The 17,758-nt window shown below is 31.6% G+C and overlaps 1 protein-coding gene across 1 annotated transcript in view; it reads right to left on the bottom strand.

The window, feature by feature from the left end:
* Window positions 1–17,724, bottom strand: part of LOC146163171 (rapamycin-insensitive companion of mTOR-like) — a 41,132-nt gene extending 23,408 nt beyond the window's left edge. Inside the window, exons 1-16 of the mRNA XM_083381483.1 lie at window positions 16,505–17,724; window positions 15,475–15,621; window positions 15,127–15,168; window positions 14,652–14,749; window positions 13,640–13,701; window positions 12,499–12,630; window positions 11,688–11,899; window positions 11,099–11,240; window positions 9,775–9,873; window positions 8,661–8,808; window positions 7,444–7,531; window positions 6,718–6,875; window positions 4,536–4,717; window positions 3,925–4,053; window positions 3,648–3,819; window positions 474–682 (exon numbers count right to left, since the gene is read on the bottom strand). Coding sequence (XP_083237609.1) covers window positions 474–682; window positions 3,648–3,819; window positions 3,925–4,053; window positions 4,536–4,717; window positions 6,718–6,875; window positions 7,444–7,531; window positions 8,661–8,808; window positions 9,775–9,873; window positions 11,099–11,240; window positions 11,688–11,899; window positions 12,499–12,630; window positions 13,640–13,701; window positions 14,652–14,749; window positions 15,127–15,168; window positions 15,475–15,550 — 1,949 coding nt within the window. The 5' untranslated portion in view covers window positions 15,551–15,621; window positions 16,505–17,724. The remainder of the gene's footprint in view (window positions 1–473; window positions 683–3,647; window positions 3,820–3,924; window positions 4,054–4,535; window positions 4,718–6,717; window positions 6,876–7,443; window positions 7,532–8,660; window positions 8,809–9,774; window positions 9,874–11,098; window positions 11,241–11,687; window positions 11,900–12,498; window positions 12,631–13,639; window positions 13,702–14,651; window positions 14,750–15,126; window positions 15,169–15,474; window positions 15,622–16,504) is intronic.
* Window positions 17,725–17,758: the final 34 nt, after the last annotated feature.

Raw genomic sequence — 17,758 nt, 5'->3', positions numbered from 1 at the left:
CTTCTGGAAAAACATGGTGTTTTTTTTAATTTTTCGAAATACAAACTAATTGAAATACAATCTAAGATTTGTGAAACCACTTTGCGGCAGCCCTGAATTACTTCACCACCACAAGCACAACACGCATGAGGTCACTAGTGTTGTTGTAATAATATTAGCACCGCGGTCAGCACGTCATCATTATTTTAGTGACGCCACCCTTTTAAACAAACTGTTCATCCATGGGCCGAGTTGGTTTTGGATGTTTTTTTCAAGTAATTAACTATATGCTTACTATATGAAATTAATTATTGTAAATTAATTAAGATTAAAAATTAACATTGATTTTAATATTTGGGATTATTCGAAACGTTTCACAAATGCTACCTACTGTATAGCATTTGATATTCATTTATACTTGAATATTCATTTATAGTATTACGTCACCACTTAAGCTATTACGTCACACCCATATACTATTACGTCACACCCACCGGTTGTGATCGGGCAAGCCGTCCTTGGCGAGGTCGATGGAACTGAAGAGTTTGTTGCTGGGAAGAAAGAAGAAGATGAGACGACGGTAGAACCTCCTCAGCGTGTCGTCCGTGGCAACAGAGCGGAGGAAGTGGAGCGAGGGGGGAGAAAGAAAGAGACACTCGAGCGCCTCCCAATCCCACTCCCGGTTCTCGGTGGTCGACAGCACCTGAACACACGCGTTGGTGAGGAAAACGGAAGCCATTTTGTGTCCGGAGTTCGGAGGTGTATGTTATATGTCTTTAAAGGCCCGTTTACCCTACAGCTGCGCCGAGCTGAGCTGAGCTGAGCTGGGCGTAAAAATCGCTCCAAAACGTAACGTTTTTATATAGCTGCACTGTGCTTGAGTTTAGCAAAAACAATAGAATATAAATACAAATTACGCTTCGCTCAGCTCAGTGCAACTGTAGAAAAAACACAGCAAGACTTTACAGTTGAGCTGTTTGTTTAGTGAATTAAAATGAATTTAACGATACCCATAAAAAGCAACTTGGTAGACGTGAAGATTACCTTTCTTTACAAATCTTGTATAATGTGTAGTTGGATTTCTGTTAAATTTTGATTCAACCCGAAACCAGATAACTCAGCGGTTCCCAAACTGGGGTCCGTAAAGCATTTTCAAAGGGTCCGCGAGGAGAATTAGTTTTTAAGCTTCTCAACATTAGGCTTTAGCGAATGTTTTTAAACATTAGTCTATGTTTTAAACATTATCTGTCATCATGATTGTCTTATAGTTATGCTTAATTATTCGATCATATAGCGTGTTTTATGATGTCTCTTCTGACATCATAAAGCATTTATTATGCTGTACTACCTGCTATTAGCGAATCGTTCGCGTTAGTTAGAAAGTTGTTACATTAGAAAGAATCGCAGCAAATTAAAAGGTTTGAGAATAACTGGATCAGGCCTCTATCCCTAAACTTCAACAAGAAACCAACAGCATTCGGCAAGAAACGCTAACATTCGATTGAAATCACAATTTGTAGACTGGCGGCATTTTTCGCCCGGCAATCGCTTTACACAAAAAAATTTGTGGAAAATACACAAAAGCCGGAACATGCCTCGCGTATTCGGAATTCCTACGAGCCATAAAGCGCGCGATCGAGAGACAATCGTGTGGAACGCCACTACTGTGACGTCATAAACGTGCAACACGGTAGCCGCTGGTGTGAGGTTAAGGTATTTGCAGTTGAGCAAAAAGCGAAAAAATGTAAGGTGTTCACAGACATATGTGGAAAAATCATATTATTTTATAAAAATGACTAAAAATTTTTAATAAACAGTGTTTTGTTGTAAAAAGCGGTAAATTTAAATATGTTATACAACGAAACTATGGAAAAATAAACTTTTAGTTTAATAAAAAATTGCTTTTTTTGAAAAAAAGACTATTTTATAAAAACAGCCAAAAGTTCTTGAAAAAGACATGCTATGTCCTTAACACGGCAAAAAAACATAAGTTAATGATACAAGGAATTGACTTAGGAATAAAAGTACATCTTTTAAACCAAATATTTCTTAAAATATAGAAAATATTATAAAAAATAGAACAACTTTTAAGCCAAATATATTTTGAAGTATAGTAATTATATGCCATACTTGAACGAGTGAGAAAGAAAATTATCTTTATAAAATAATGTTTAAGATCACTCGGTTATCGATTTCAGTGGTTTAACAACTCTTTTTTAGTTTTTAGTTTTTTGTTTTTTGTCTTTTGCATGACAATAAAAAAAAATTTTCCGTAAAAATCTTAGCTTACAAAATTCCAACTTCAAATACACGCTATTTTTTAATGAACTTGAACACCCTCCCAACCATTTTTACCCTTAGATTGCGTATTGAGTTGGCGCAAAATATTGACACTACATTTCCAGTGGTAAGAAAGGCGCAAATATTTGCTCGGTTAACGCTTCATGTCAACTTTAAGTCCTAGTCAAGTCATTATTTACTAGAGCAAGTCAACTCCAAGTCAAATCAACGATATAATAATAATAATAATACGTTAAACTATTAAAATTGATGAAATCGTGCAATTATGATCAATAACTCCACTAAAATGTAATGAACGGCTGTTTGGTCAATATTCAATTGTCCTAACAACATTTTTGCAAAATCATCATGATAAATGATATTATATTGAACAATGTACAACTCTTGTTAAGTGCTGAATGCTTAATCCTCCAGTCTAAATGAAAATGATTTTGTAGATATAAAGCAGATATTCGCTCTTCGCGCAAACTTTAGGTTTAAATACAGTTAATTGTTGTTTGTTTTATCAATATTGTTTTTCCAAGGTTCTTGCTTAGTGTCATGCTAGGGCTTTAGTTGGGAACCTCATCTTTAATTTATTTTTCCCTCATACAAGACGCTCAGCCCACCAAGTTTAACTGGTTTCGTTAGGGCAAAAATTTTGGGAAGATGAGGTTTGAGTAAGAATTCGAAGGGTTAGATCACTGAGGATAGAATTGATTAAAATTTGAAGGCAACAACACTTCATACTTAGCTAAATTCAGTTTTAAAAACGTAAAATTGTTTACATTATTTATGCAAGCAAAATGTGCGTATTTTAATCTTGTTAAACCGCATACCACAAAATAGTGTGTCGTGTCAACTGTTCCTTTACGTAAAGTTACATAATGAGCTTTCAAACTCACTTGAAACACGAATATAAGTCCCAGGATGTGCACAAACGTGCCGGTTGTGTCCAAATACGGCGCCACAATTGAGGTCAATGATGGGTCACCACTCGTGTTATTTTATTGCATGACACGAAGAATCGTGTTTGTGGTATGCGGTAATTAACAATTCAAGTAAAAAATAACAAAAGCTAACCATGTGGCTTCTAAACCAAATAGTTAAAAAACAAAATATGTTAAAAAAATTAAAATTTACCAAAATATTAATTTTCTTCTGAATTCAAAATTTACCCAAATATTTCTTTTCCTTAATTTAAAATTTACCCCAATCTTTTTTTCTTCTAAATTTCAAATTAACCCAAAATAAAGTTTTAATTCTTTAGTTTTAAATTCGCCCACAAGTTAATTTTTTTTCTTATTTTAAAAGTTATCAAAGCGATAAATATCCTAACCAGGGGAAAATCTTCTTTGGTTCACATACACACTGCTTTTGTTGTTTACCTTTGTGTGCTTGATTGCTGCCAGCGTGTGATCCTCAGTGAAGTCCCTCATAAGGTTGAGAGTCCGGTGTCTCTTGAGGAGTGAGAAAGTGGGAGAAGTGAGAGCGTCGTGGGAGGAGGAGGAGGAGTTGGAGCGGCTCCGAGAGGAAGAGAGGCCAGAGCCCGAGATCCTTCTGCTCAAAGAAAGAAGAATGTTCTAACATACTTAGTTTACCATTTATGGCAAAAAACAACAACTAAATCAGAAAAGGCAAGCCGATAGGTAACCCCCTAATTACCTGGGTGATGTATGTTCCCGGGGCAAATCGGAGAGAAGTTGGGTGAGGTAGAGGCTGTGTACGGCCGGGGTCTTGCTCCGTAACATCACATGGATCTCCTGCAGCTGTTTCACCGCAATGTTGATGCGGCTAAACAAATATTTAAAAAAAATTAAAAAAATAGTATTTTATGTAAAAAAACAATTACTTACTTTAAAAACAAAATAACAAATATTTAATTAAAACATATGACGTTCAAAGCGGTAGACTTAAAAAAATTAAACAGTAAATGCAACTATAATTATAAAGTAAATTATTTACTCTAAAAATAAAAAAACAAAATAAAAATTGAAACTCTTCTTGTTAAAAGCTGTAGACCTAAGATTTTAAACCACAGAAAAGTCTGTTTGCTTAAATCCAATAATAAAAATAATATTTTATAAATCCCCTGATAATAATTTATTTCATTTTTCATAAGTATTAGGCGTTTTTCAGGATTTTGATAAAAAACAAAATATTTCTCATCACAAAACTTACTTTTAAATTTGTTTTAAATATACAAAAATCTATAATTTTTTGTCCAGTGTTCATATTTCAGATGCTATCAGAAATCTCTAAACAAAACCACTTACAGTTGTTCGTCTGTCTGTTCGCTCGACCATGTCCTGAGCAGATCTGGCAGGTGCCACTTGCGTGACGAGTTGTCACTGTCACCCGGCAGTAGGCGACTGGCAAGGTGGAGGACAGTGCCAAGTAGGATCGTCGCCGCCACAGATGAACAGGAGTCAGAGGAAAGAGAGACTGCTGCAAGGCTCTGTAAAACAAAAAAAAATTTAACTTAAAAGGCAGAGCTTTTTGGTGATCTGTTGGTATTTTTTTCCCAAAATGGTGGTTTGACATTTTCAAAATAGATATAAAATGCTAGGTTTGGCCGCTGAATATCAAAGTTGCTTATAGCCAATTCAGTTTAGTTAACTGTTGATACTTGGTAAAATATAATTTTAAATAGCTTCTCTGTTGATTTGAAAACCTGTGAGTAATTTTTCACAAAAAAGATAATCTAAAAACGTTTAAAGGTAGGTTTTAAAAATGGTATAAAAAGTTAGCTTTGGCCGCTGAATGGTAAAAACAGCCTTTTGATCGGTTCAACTTTTAAAATTTCAGTTTATATAAACTTTTGATACTAGGTCAAATATAAATAACAAAACCTCCTCTGGTTATTTAAAAGCCTGTGGGTAATTTCCCCTAAAATAGTAATTCAACAACTTAAAAAATTATATAGGATTCTACTGTAGCTTTGAACGCTTAATATGAAAGTTGCTTATAGCCAATTAAGTGTAGCGTTAATTACGTTTTTAGAAACTGTTGCTGCTGGGTAAAATATAATTCAAAAAAGCGAGACTGTTGCTAGACTCGGATAAAATAAAAATAAATTAAAAGGAATAGTTTTTTGGCCTGTGGGTAATTTTCCTTGAAAGGGTTGGCAACTTGAACAATGATAATATTAAGATGCTGACTTTGACCGCTGAATATTAAAGTTGCTTAAAACTGTTTATATTTTGTTTTAATTTTTGTTTATATAAACTGTTGCTAATAGACCAAATATAAATCAAAAGAGCTTCTTTGATATTTTAAAACCTGTGACTGTGAGTAATTTTCCAAGAAACTGTAAAAAAAATTAATGGTAAAAACAACTTTTTGAAAGAATTTTTTTTAAATGACTGAGATGCTAGCTTTCAATGGTAAAAAATAGACTTCTGATTGTTTCATTTTTTAATTTGAAATTTTGGTTTATTTAAACTGTTGCTACGAGGTAAAATATCAATCAAAAAGATTCTCTTGAAATTTAAAAATAACAGAATGACACCAGAGAGCAGTTTGGATTAAATTTAGGTTAGTTTAAATTTATAATTTTTCAAATTTACTGTCATTCTACTGTTGCCATTCAGTAAAGGGTTCAGGAAATCACTATATATATTAGGAAAGCGGTTACAATTACTATTAATTGAAAAGCTGTAATTAAATATGCTTTTAGGGGCAATTACCATAAGTGGCTAAGAATCACTGCTCTAAAGAATGAAACTCATAATTAACTTCACTGAGTAAGCATAACCACCCCTAGTACCCACTTAGTACATGGTTAGTAATTATGACATCATTTGTAAACTACGGAAAATTATAAGTAACAATTTTCATACAAAGTGTAACATTTAGGGAGCGGTCATTTTTGTAATAAAATAAAAGCTTGTAATATTTTAGTAGTTTGGTACAATATAAGACACAATACAAACTATAGCTTTGAACAGTATGGCAGTATGAACAGTATATTTGAATGGTGAACATGCAAAGTTTCAAAAATAAAAATACTTTGATCAACCACTAAAAAACTGGATTTTCTAAAGATCGTTTTTGTGTGTGCCATCAATAAATCTTAATTTTAGAATAGTTCTAAAAGTTGTTTGCTATCAATTTTGTTACACAAATTAAAACAGACTGCTGATTTGCATATATTCAAAATTTATTTAGTCCAAAACTCAGTTAAACGCTCTAGGACCTCCTACTCAAACAGCTTTTTTTTCTGAAATTTCTAGATAGCAACTTTGTCATGTGTATTTCAGTGCTGTGAATCTTCATTTAGACTGAACTTTGGATTGATACTCATAAATATGAATTTGACAACAATAACATAGTAAACATATAAAATACAAATATAATTAGTAAAATGGTTGAAACATAAATCTACACCCATCAACAAAACATGTTCATTAAAGTATGCAATTATATTAATAATATTGCTTTCTGAACATAAATTACCTGCAGTAGCCCAGCATTCAGAAATGCGGACAACAACACGGCGAGTTGACAGTCGACCAGGTCAGGTCTCGCTACTGCCCTCACTGGCAGCAAACACTTGCCCTCGGCGACAACAAAACCCTCCGTTAACCTCCAAGTGTCCTTGAAATTGCCTGGAGCTGGAAAAATGAGGAATTTGGTATCAGTGGCTAATTTTTATTGTTTGATTTAGTTGAAACGCACACAGAACTGTTAATTTAACTATAAACCCCCAAATAATGTAAAAAAACTTTATTCTGATTGTTAAAGGTGGCTTTTTGGTAACATCAGTTAACCTGTCTTTAAATTAGGTTTTCTTAGCATTTTTAAGCTGTGTGGTTAATTTTAGTTCTTGTAACGTTAAAAGAAAATCAACAAGTGACAGTATTTAAACAAGCATTGGTTCTAAAACAATATTAATACACTATAAGTATGCCTTGATGCTTATAGCTTGTACAAATAGATAACAAGTTTCAAATATTCAACTACAGAAAAAAATAAAAATGCAGCATGTTTAAATAAACTAAAAGAACCATGAGAAATCCCCAAAACATTATCAGCATTTTTAAACTTAGGTTAAGTAAAAAGGCTTCAAGTAACCGGAGCAAGGCATACCAACTCCATGTTTACCACAGTTTCAAAGTGCTTTCATTTATGAAAAGTGTTTACTAAATATGCTACGAGCAATTTCTAGATGTATATTCCCACCTGCGGAATTCAGAGCCATATCAAAGTCGTCCGTCCAGTTAAGCTCGTTGAAGTAAAATAAATCGCACAGAACGGCCATTATTCCTCTCTGCAAAGAAAATAAAAGTTTCTGTTTTAGTTATAATGACTCTAATGCAGCAGTGGGTAATTCTTTTTGACAGGGGGAAATGTATTAGGAGGAAAAAATCTCTTGGAAGGGATGGGTCGAAAAGGGATCTGAAATTTGCATAATATAAAGTGTGATTTTCTTATAAAAAAGCTACAAATACTTTTGTTTTAGTGGCAATACAAAGTGTAATTTATTAATTATTACATTTTTAAATCAGAATAAAATCCAAGGTTTTTTACTTCAAAAAGTTTTAATCAAAATAAGCCGCCAGCCGAATTATAATGTTTAATGCTCAGGATATAAAGCAGTGGTTCTCAAACTGTTTAGCTGGCCCCACGCAAAGAGAATATTAAGGATTGCGGCATCCTACTACAAAACACTATGATGTAAGGATAGTAAAGTGTAGCTTCTCACCTACATTAAACAAAACAAAAGACGCGTGCAATAAAGGAAATGTCACGTTATGGTAGATATCAGGAATGGCGAACCACTGTCCCACTTAAACGAAATTCCCAAAAAGAAAATCAGAGAGCGATTCACTTTGGGTTTAATTCTCCAAACTATAAAAATTGTAAATAAATAACTGAAAAGAACATTATTGTTTGACAAATTGCATAATTGCTAGTTTTAGAAGGAATGGAAATAAAAGTACAACCAAATATTGAACTTAATGCTTTAACATCAAAACTATTAATACCACAAATGGTGACAGAAACTTTTAATATTAGTACTGCTTCTCCTTAAAACTGTTTTGTTAATTGCTATCAATCACGTCACAACAAAAGTTAGCTCTTAGTCAAAGATCGCTGTTTAACTGTTGTTAAATTAAAAAAATGTTGATTACTGTACCGCTTTTATCCCTTCAAACTAACATCAATAAATAAGTTTTTATTATATAAGTCATTTAAAATAATAGTTAATGTTACTGCAGATATATTTTCCCAAAAATATTTTTAATTTAACACAACAAAAAACTTATTTGCCTAAATAACTTACATACAAGTCAAGTTATCTCTTAAAAGTCGCGAGGGTTATACCTACCAATATGGAAAAAGTTAGTAATCTCTAAAATAAGTCGTTACAACACTACAAGAAAAATGTTTTTTACCCGAACACTTGGGCTTGGAATGAGGAGAGCTTCCACGAAGGATCGGACCATGCTGTCCGAGTTGCAGATGTGAAGCATTCCCGACCACGTTCGGAGCAAAGACACTATCGCCATCTTGCTCGCCATAAATCGCATTTCTTGCTCGTCTCTGGAATAAATTAAACTTGTTTTGAATATTCTAATTGATCATTATAGTAATATATATATTTTTTAAGTATTTTGATTTGGTGAAAACAATGAGTTACACCTTTGATGTATATTGCTTGGTTGGTGAGTAGAAGTTGTTACAAACATATTTTGAATAGGACATATAAAAATCTTTCATATTTAATTTAGTCAAATTTTTTCGTTAATTTTTAGAACTGATGCCATCAGTATACATCTGGAACAAGTTTATTTCTAATAACAAAAAATTAAATTGACATTTAAAACAAATAAGATGTGATTTTTTGTGGATTTCAATTTGAGAAAAATAATCGATGGCACTGCCTTATGTTGATAACAATTTAATTCTATTAGCTATATGTAATAAAAGACAATGTATCGTAATACTTTTAAACAAAAAAATATGGTTTACTGAGAATTTCAATTCGGTGAAATTATAGATAAAATTTTACTACTTGTTTTCTTTATATCCACCAGGGTTTCTCTTTTTAATAATCAGAGATTTAATTGGTGAGTTGAAGTTATAAAATAGCCTAAACTCTGCACTTTTTAAATTTATTTTGGTGAGAATCACAATTTGAATTTAAATTGGATTTTTGTTTTATTACTAGAATCAGTAAAACCTATTGCATTAAAAATTAAAAATAAACTACCTAGAAATTGTTTTTTTTAACAAGTTAATTTTAATTATAAGGACTGTAGCAAAAGGAACCAGTTTTATGCTTAAAACATGGTTTACTGTTTTAAACATTTAATATTCAAATTAAAAAAATTGTAGTTGCAATGTGACATATAAAAAATCCAAAATATTTTTGCAATATACTTGTTTTGTATCTATAAATAAACGCTTACATTTTTTTAAACCTTTCATATGTGTCCATTACACACACAACTTTTAGTTAACCTTTTTCAACTTTGAGAAGCCTGTAAAATGTCTTAGTCAACTTACTTGAGTTTGGCGTCCTCAACATCAGGATGCAGTCTGTAGTTGAGTTCAGTGAAGGGAGCAAACGTAGCTCCCATGTTTAGTTCTGAGCGGTTGTTTTCCCTGAAACGAGATCATTGGTTTTCATATCAGTCGGTAGGCCGGTTCAAACCGGTTCGACGCAGAACGTTCACTGCCAACCACATGAGTGGTTTACACAATAAACAAAGCATTTCCAATTAAATTGGTGGCATTAGGTGGCATTTTGAAGTACTCTTTAGTAATCGGTCTAGGTAAAAACAAGCTGTTTTTGTTTTTTAACAAATTAGGAAAAATATTTACGTACAAAAAAACATAAATTTAGGATAATTGATAAAATTACTAAAAACATTTTTTTAATTTATTCATACCTGACAAAAAGCCAAATAAATAAAAATGATAAAAAATTTGGCTTTAAAAATGGACCAGTAAAGCTAGCTATTATTTATCTTAAGAAAAACAAGTTTTCCAACTATGTGCTTTTGCATATTAACTTTAGTGATTAAATCAAATGTCCTGTAAATGTTAAATGCATGTTTTTTCACTATCAAACGTGTCACCAAATTTATACCTTAAGTTTACCAAAAAAATGTGTCTTTTGGCGAAACATAAGGATAACATACACAAATATTCATGTTTTTAATTAATTACATCCTACAGGTGTCTAAGAACAATCAACAAACAGATATTTTCAGTATCTAAGTGTTCTTAAAAAAACATTAAACATGTTAAAAACATATGTCAAACAACAGAAATGAAAATATGTTTACAAAGTTGCATGTCAATTGCAACATTTGTAAGTATTACTTTTAGTACCATTTTCAACTTTTTTAGAATGCTAAGTGGTTAATTACAAGAAAATAAATTTAGAGTAGCTCCATAAAAATGGCCACAGTACAAAAAAATAAACCATTTGAGTATCATTTTTTCTAATAACTCATTATTTATACTTAGACTTAAACATGCAGTTTTAAGCACAACAAAAACAAAAACAATCACAAATATCCACAATAATTTTAAAAAAACTTGCAGGAAAAAAATCAAATAAAATGACATGAAACTAATGCTACTCCTTGAGAATAGTTATAGTTTTTATTTGTCACATCTTAAAACGATTTTTAGATGTAACGAGGAGAAAAGCATATATTAAGTTCATTTGGAATTGAATAGTTTTAGTTATTTAACATTATGTTTAGCACTTCAACAATTAGTGTGTATAGATATTGAATATTTTTGGACTAAAAATATGAATACATGTCACAAATGACTGACATCAAAATTATAAACAGCATGTTACAATTTGATTTACCTGACAGTTGGATGATCAATAAGATGCATGAGACTCATGCAGAGACACTCGCTGATACGATGGTACATGTGACATTCAAGGATGGCATTAATTAGCGCTAAAACCCCGTTCGACTTTAGAAGCAGGTATGGCTGCATAACAGCTGGAAAAATAAAATTTAAAATTATTAATACTTGCTGCGTAAAAAATTAAACAGAACAAAAGTAGATGTTTAGTTTGATACTTCAACAAATGCGATTAAAATGCAATATAAGTAAAAGATCTTTCAGAACACACAGTTTGACACCACATTTTAACCTACTTTATATAAAATAAAACACTATTCTGTCAAATAATACAATTTATAAACTCGAAAAAGGGAAAAAGAATATTTGGGAGCATTATGGTTGGAGTTTTTAGTTAGACGCCATACAGAAGTAGGTAGCATTTTTATAGTTTTGAATCTCTTAAGATAATGGCTGGAGCTCGTAATTATACATAGAATGGATATCAGAGCCAACACAGAAGTAGGTAGCATTTTTTAACAGTTTTTTTATACACTTAGTTTGTGATTTCAACTGGTACCACAACAAAATATAATTCTCCTTACCAAGTTCACAGAGAACGGCCAGGCAAGTTCGATAGACTCGGTCCCTCTCCTCAGCCCCACCTAGTGACACGGAAACAATACAGGCAAACAAGGAAAGCGGTACAATGGGCTCCGTGATGGAAGAATGGCTTCGCTTGAGATGGGCCAACTTCCGAATAAGCCTAATGGCCTGTATTCTCTCGACCTCGTTAAAATGGCTGATGTCCAAGCATCTGAAGAAATAGTTGTGGTCGTTAAAAAAGGCGATACAGTAAAATTACTAGAAGGCTTTTTTAATTTTATTTTTTTTAATTTTATTTATTAAATACACAAGACAAAAAGCTGTTAAAGATAAAGTCTAAGCAAGTGACTATTTAAATACCCATTATTTATTAATCTATAGCAGGGGTGGGCAATTATTTTCAAGAAGGGGACACATGAAATACGAAACATCTTGGCAAGGAATTAAAAAAAGGATTGGAAAATACACATAATATAAAGTGTGATTCATTTGTAAAGATAGCTATGAATATTTTAGTTTTGCAAGCTTGTAATAGCAAAGGAATAAGTGCTGATGATTTGCAGGTATAATTCATTCAATAATATATTCCCAAATTACGAAAAAAATATGGCATATTTTTTTTTAAAGTTTTACAAAATGTAGGTGACAGGCCGTAGTTTGCCCAGGTCTGATATACAGTATTGCAAAAAAAAACAGTTGTAAAAACATGAAAAAAAAATTTAAAATATGGAAAAAAAGGTTTGAAAAGTCAACTATGGAAGGCCAAAAAAAACTAAAAAACTCAATTCCAAATCTTACAAAAGGTCTCACTTTGTTATAAGATGGTCGAGGTGCAGGTTGGTGAAAGTTTCTTTTGACTTGTTGTCGTTTATGATGTAGCGTAACGCTCGAACTCCGGCAGCCCTTACTTCCTTCACATCTGATACCAAGGTCGCTTTCAAACTGAAACAGAAAACAACTTCTAAATCGTGAACCACGACCATATCAAATACTTTTTTTAAGTCATTTAAGGCAGTGATTTCTACAATTTTTAAGCCAAGGAATTGTACGTAATAAGAATTATGCGAAACAACAAAGAGAGTTTATATTAATGCACTATAATAAACAACACAACAGTTTTTGTTTTTTTTAATTTATTTAAACTTTCTCAAAATTGCTGCCTTAATAGACTGAAACAGCCAAAAACTACTGTCAGGCTTTATAGGCTTAGGTATCTTAAAGTTTTCAAATAATTAACGCCGAACTTTAAAAAAACTGATTCGATGAACAACTGTTTCAAATAAATGGGAACAAAAAATGGGGATATCACTTGGAAGGGCAAACTTTGGTATATTTGTTGAGAAAATTAAACTAAATATTCTAAGCAACGTTGAATTCACAACAATTAGTTGGGGAACATTTTGAGAAATTTGGCCGTTCAAAACATTTGATGATACAAGATTTACATGATATCTATTAGAGTCAGGCAATGCAAAAAAACAGCATTTGAAACAAGGCATAAAGTTAGTTATTTTACTATATATTTAAAAGGGTGTTATTTGGCTGTTATAAAATTTAAAACCTTGGGGTATCACAAATAAATTATCTTAAAATTCTGAAAAAAACAGAAACCCAAAAATCTTTTGAATATTTTCCGTGATCCAAAGCAAAAGAAAAATCACGTTTTTCGCAGTATTCAAAGAGGTTTCACACAAGTTAGTAGTCCTATATTTTTGTTTTAACTGATTAGGTTATAACTTACACTCAATTTATTTAAAATTAGTTTTAATAGCAGCAACTAAAAACGTTTTCTGCAACGTTTGTTTGGCACCTCTCATGTAAGTACAACAACTGTTACGAGTTTCAAATTCTTGGCGGCGAAAAACGTGAGTAAAAAAGGTGACTAAAACACCAGATAACCACAAATTTTACCAAAAGCATACTACATTATAAACATGCTTAGACTATGTACCAGCTCATAATCACTTCTATTGGAATGCTAATCATCGAATCATCTTCAATACTGCAATACAACTGAAAAAAAATATTCAAGTTTATCTCCTCTACTTAGGTTGGGAATTGATTAGTCAAAGTATTAATGATATAAAAAATATTAGTATTGATGAACATTGAGTGCATACATGTTACATGTCACTGTAATTTGTTACTCCACCTTTATGGCTAACTAACATGCCTAGACCATTTTTTGTGTTATTTGTGTAAAAACCTGTTTGGACAAATAACTAAACTATGATTATTTTATTTGCACACATGGCATAATTAAGATAATTTTGCTTTCATCGTAAATTTTTTTAAAGATTTTATAGCTAAAAATTGTTTACCTAAAACCTATATAAATAGTCCATTTGGCTATTCAATAAAAAAAAATCTTTTAGCAATCTTTGTTAAAAAAAGTTAATTTTAGCACTTTTGTTATCTGTGATGATTAAACTTCAGTTTTTTATGTGATTATAACCTTTATTTCAGAATGTGGATACAAAATATTTTCCTTACTACACATTAGACAGCATTTCCTTTAAAAATACAAATTTTCTTAAAACTCTCAAATTGGAATTTTTGTAAGCGGTCTAAAAGAAAACCCTTAATGTTGGGAGAACAATTAGAAAGTGGTTTCTATAAAAGCGATATATTAAATATTGGAATTCACTTGTTAGCAATTTAATAAAATATTAGTTTGGCATCAACTAAACTCAAGCCCTATTGGACAGTTAGTGTAAATCATTGACCAATTTGTCATTAAAATGAATTGCAACTAGTCACAACAAAGTTACAACCTAAGTAAATATATTATGTTATGTAAACTGTATACATCAAATTAGTTTTTATATACAAAGTAGTTTATAAACAGTTATTAACTGTTACGTGCTTAATTAGCACTACAAATGCGAAAACCTAATTCCTAGCCCTGCATAACTTTAGTAAATTTGTGTTACTTTTCTAACTTGCATGTATGTATTTCTTACCCTGACTAAATTATTGAGGTGACCTAGCTTTCTTGCAGTTGTAATTCCTTGCCTATTGCACATGTTAGCAAGAATTTCCTTAAGAATATCATTTGGATCTGCAAAAAAACAAAGCACAGTTTCAAAACAACATTAGATTACAAAAAAGCAAAATTTAGAATTTATTAAAATTAGGTAACATTTTGTGAACATTTCAAATAAATCTTAAGATAATAGTTCGTGGTTGTAGACATCTTGGAATAAATTTCAAAGCCAATAAAAAGTAGGTCATATTTTGTGATTTTTCAATTTATTTTCAATAGGATGTATCTGTTTAAAAAAGCCAGACAATAATAAATAACCAGTAAAAACAAAAATAATATTTTTTTTAATTTTGGAAAATATCTATTAAAAATATTTTACAAAACTTGAATCTGATACGATAGTCAAATAAAAAAAAAGTTTTATTAAATTTTGTTTGAATAGTTACACCTACTTCTTGTTAGATCCAATGGAATATGATCGCCATCTGAGCGACCTAAAAAAAATTTATTGTGATTATTTAAAAAATATGTACAGTACTTACAGACACAAATTTTTTCAATGCGCTTAAACCTATTCTCAAGTATTTATAAACTATGTTAACCTAAAATATTAAATTTAACGCATCGTTTTTGAACTTGTATTACAAAACTGATCGGCAGGTTATTCAAAAGTGACATACTTAAGAGTTGTTTAAAGTGAATCACCGTAAATACAAATTTATAACAAATTAGAACAACACTAAATAAGATTTAAACTTCGAAAGCCAGTTTTTAACCTCAAAATTACAAAAAAAACTCACTGAAGGTACTTCTGCTACCCTTCATTCGTAGGCTCTTGATTCTGCGCGACGCAGATGGTCCGATTGAAGTTTTCATCTTTGTGCTGTAGTTAGTTTGGCGAGCCTAGTAAACAGCACAGTGGCGCTTTCAGACCTCCAGTGCTCACGCTGAACACATCCTTTAATCATTAACTGGAACAAAACATTTCATGCAGCAATTGACAGTCTTTGTGTGTGTTTGTATCAACTTTAGGTAGGTATGGTGTAACATAGTTGTCTTTTGGCAAAATATTTGCCAGAAATGGACTTTGGAACAATCGTAAGATGAATGGGCTTGTGAAAGCAGACATACTCCAAAGTAAATAAACAATTTATAATAACTGTCTTGTAAAAACTTATATCACACCAATGAGTAAATAAACAATTTAAATTGTTGTTGGTACAAAATTTTTATTAGGCCTTCATGGACCCCCTAAAACTAAATCATGTATTTCCAAGGAGTTCATGGAATCCAATTTAGGAACCCATGGGTTAATGAACTGTTTTTTAAAACTTTTTATAACACCAAGACATTTTTGGAAAGGTTTTGCGATACATGTTAAGTAATTTTTATAATTTTTTAAAATCGGGGTGCAGCGCTTAACAGCGGAGTGTTTTTGTTAACTTATAGAAGTATTAATTAAAACAACTCTGAGAGTCATTTCTGTTTTTACTCAATTAAATATTACAGTGTTAATAACCCTAATTAGGGAGACATGTCATTTTTGGAGTGTTAAGGTAAAAAAGCAACACCCCAGAAGAACTTTTTGGACAGATATTATACCTGGCAGCAACAGTTTATACATTATGGTTAATAGAGTCGTCATTTTGGCAAAATATTTGCCAGAAAAAATGGACTTTGGAACAAAAATGCCATGAATGGGCTTGTATTGACAGACCTACTCCTAAGTCAATAAACACTTTACAACAACCGTCTTGTAAAACGTTTTATTATACCAAGCCATTTACGCTAAGATTTTACTATACAAATGAAGAATTCTTTATAACTTACCCATTTTTATTGTTGCTGGTTGATTATAAGTTCACACATGTTTACAAAGATACTTTGAATATATAACACCTGTAACTATTTACAAGTGCCTGACAAAACGAAGAACATTTTGCATGAATCTTTATACTTAAGTTTTATTGATGCTGATATATCAGTGAGATGTAGTTGAACAACTTTTTATTAAAAATAAGGTAAATTGAAGCCCTTATTTAATCAAAAACTTTAAATGTAGTAAGTTGTAACTAAAAGCCTTAAGAAATACCTTTTTTTCTAACTTACATTTTCTGACTAACAAACAAGTCAAAATACAAACTGGTTTGTAATTATAGCGAAAAAAATTGATAACTAGGGTTCTACGATACAACAAATACAAATGTTGGTTTAGCAAGATAAAGTAATACTTCCTAATGTTAACCCATCTAGTATAAACCACATGACAACTGCGGAGTGTCCACTGATATGTTACCGACACCCTAAGCAAGCGTTCTTTGCTATTCAACTTCACTCAACTACACTATACTCTTATTGTGTGTACTAATTTTTAACTGTCAATATACTCAATGAGCATTATCAACTGAATTAAGTGACTTAAAGAAATTATAAGGCCAAGTATTTTAGTGGCTTGCTTTTCAAGAGTCAGATATATACAAGAAATGTGTCTTACAAAACGCATAGGGAGCCAGCGATCCATTTTTTTTAGGCCAGCGCCTTAATTCATCATTAGCCAAACACCAAAATTGGAGGACACAGAAACAATTTTAATGCAGTAAAAATGATGCTTTAAACCTTCATAATAGCAAGTGTACTACAAATTGCAGTTTTTTTTAATTTACAGCAGCAGCTACTAGGGTTTACTTCAAAAATATGGTTTAAAAATTACTAAAAAGTAATTAAGCAATAAACTTGCCAAAAGTGATTTATTTTGACAAAGTTACAGCAGACAGAACTGAAATCAAACAAAATTTTACAGTTGAAAACATCACCAAAGACTGAAACAAAAACGGAACTAAAAACACGCCTTAATAATTAAAAACAACAATTTGAAAAAAATATCAACGAAAAGTTTGGCCTTTCTGGGCCCTTATTAGCCAAAATTTAACATCTAATGTACCAAATAACAAATATGTTGCGTGTATAGACCCAAATAAGCTCACAAAACTTCAGAAAAACAGCCAGCAACAACAGAAAAACACAATAAAACGAAACAGTCTGGCAGCAAATTCGCTTTTCCGCTACTGAGCTCTCTACTGGCGA

The sequence above is a fragment of the Ascidiella aspersa genome, chromosome 2 (genome assembly GCF_963924565.1).
Source record: "Ascidiella aspersa chromosome 2, kaAscAspe10.2, whole genome shotgun sequence".
Lineage (NCBI taxonomy): Eukaryota > Metazoa > Chordata > Ascidiacea > Phlebobranchia > Ascidiidae > Ascidiella > Ascidiella aspersa.
This window is presented reverse-complemented; position numbering and strand designations above follow the sequence as displayed.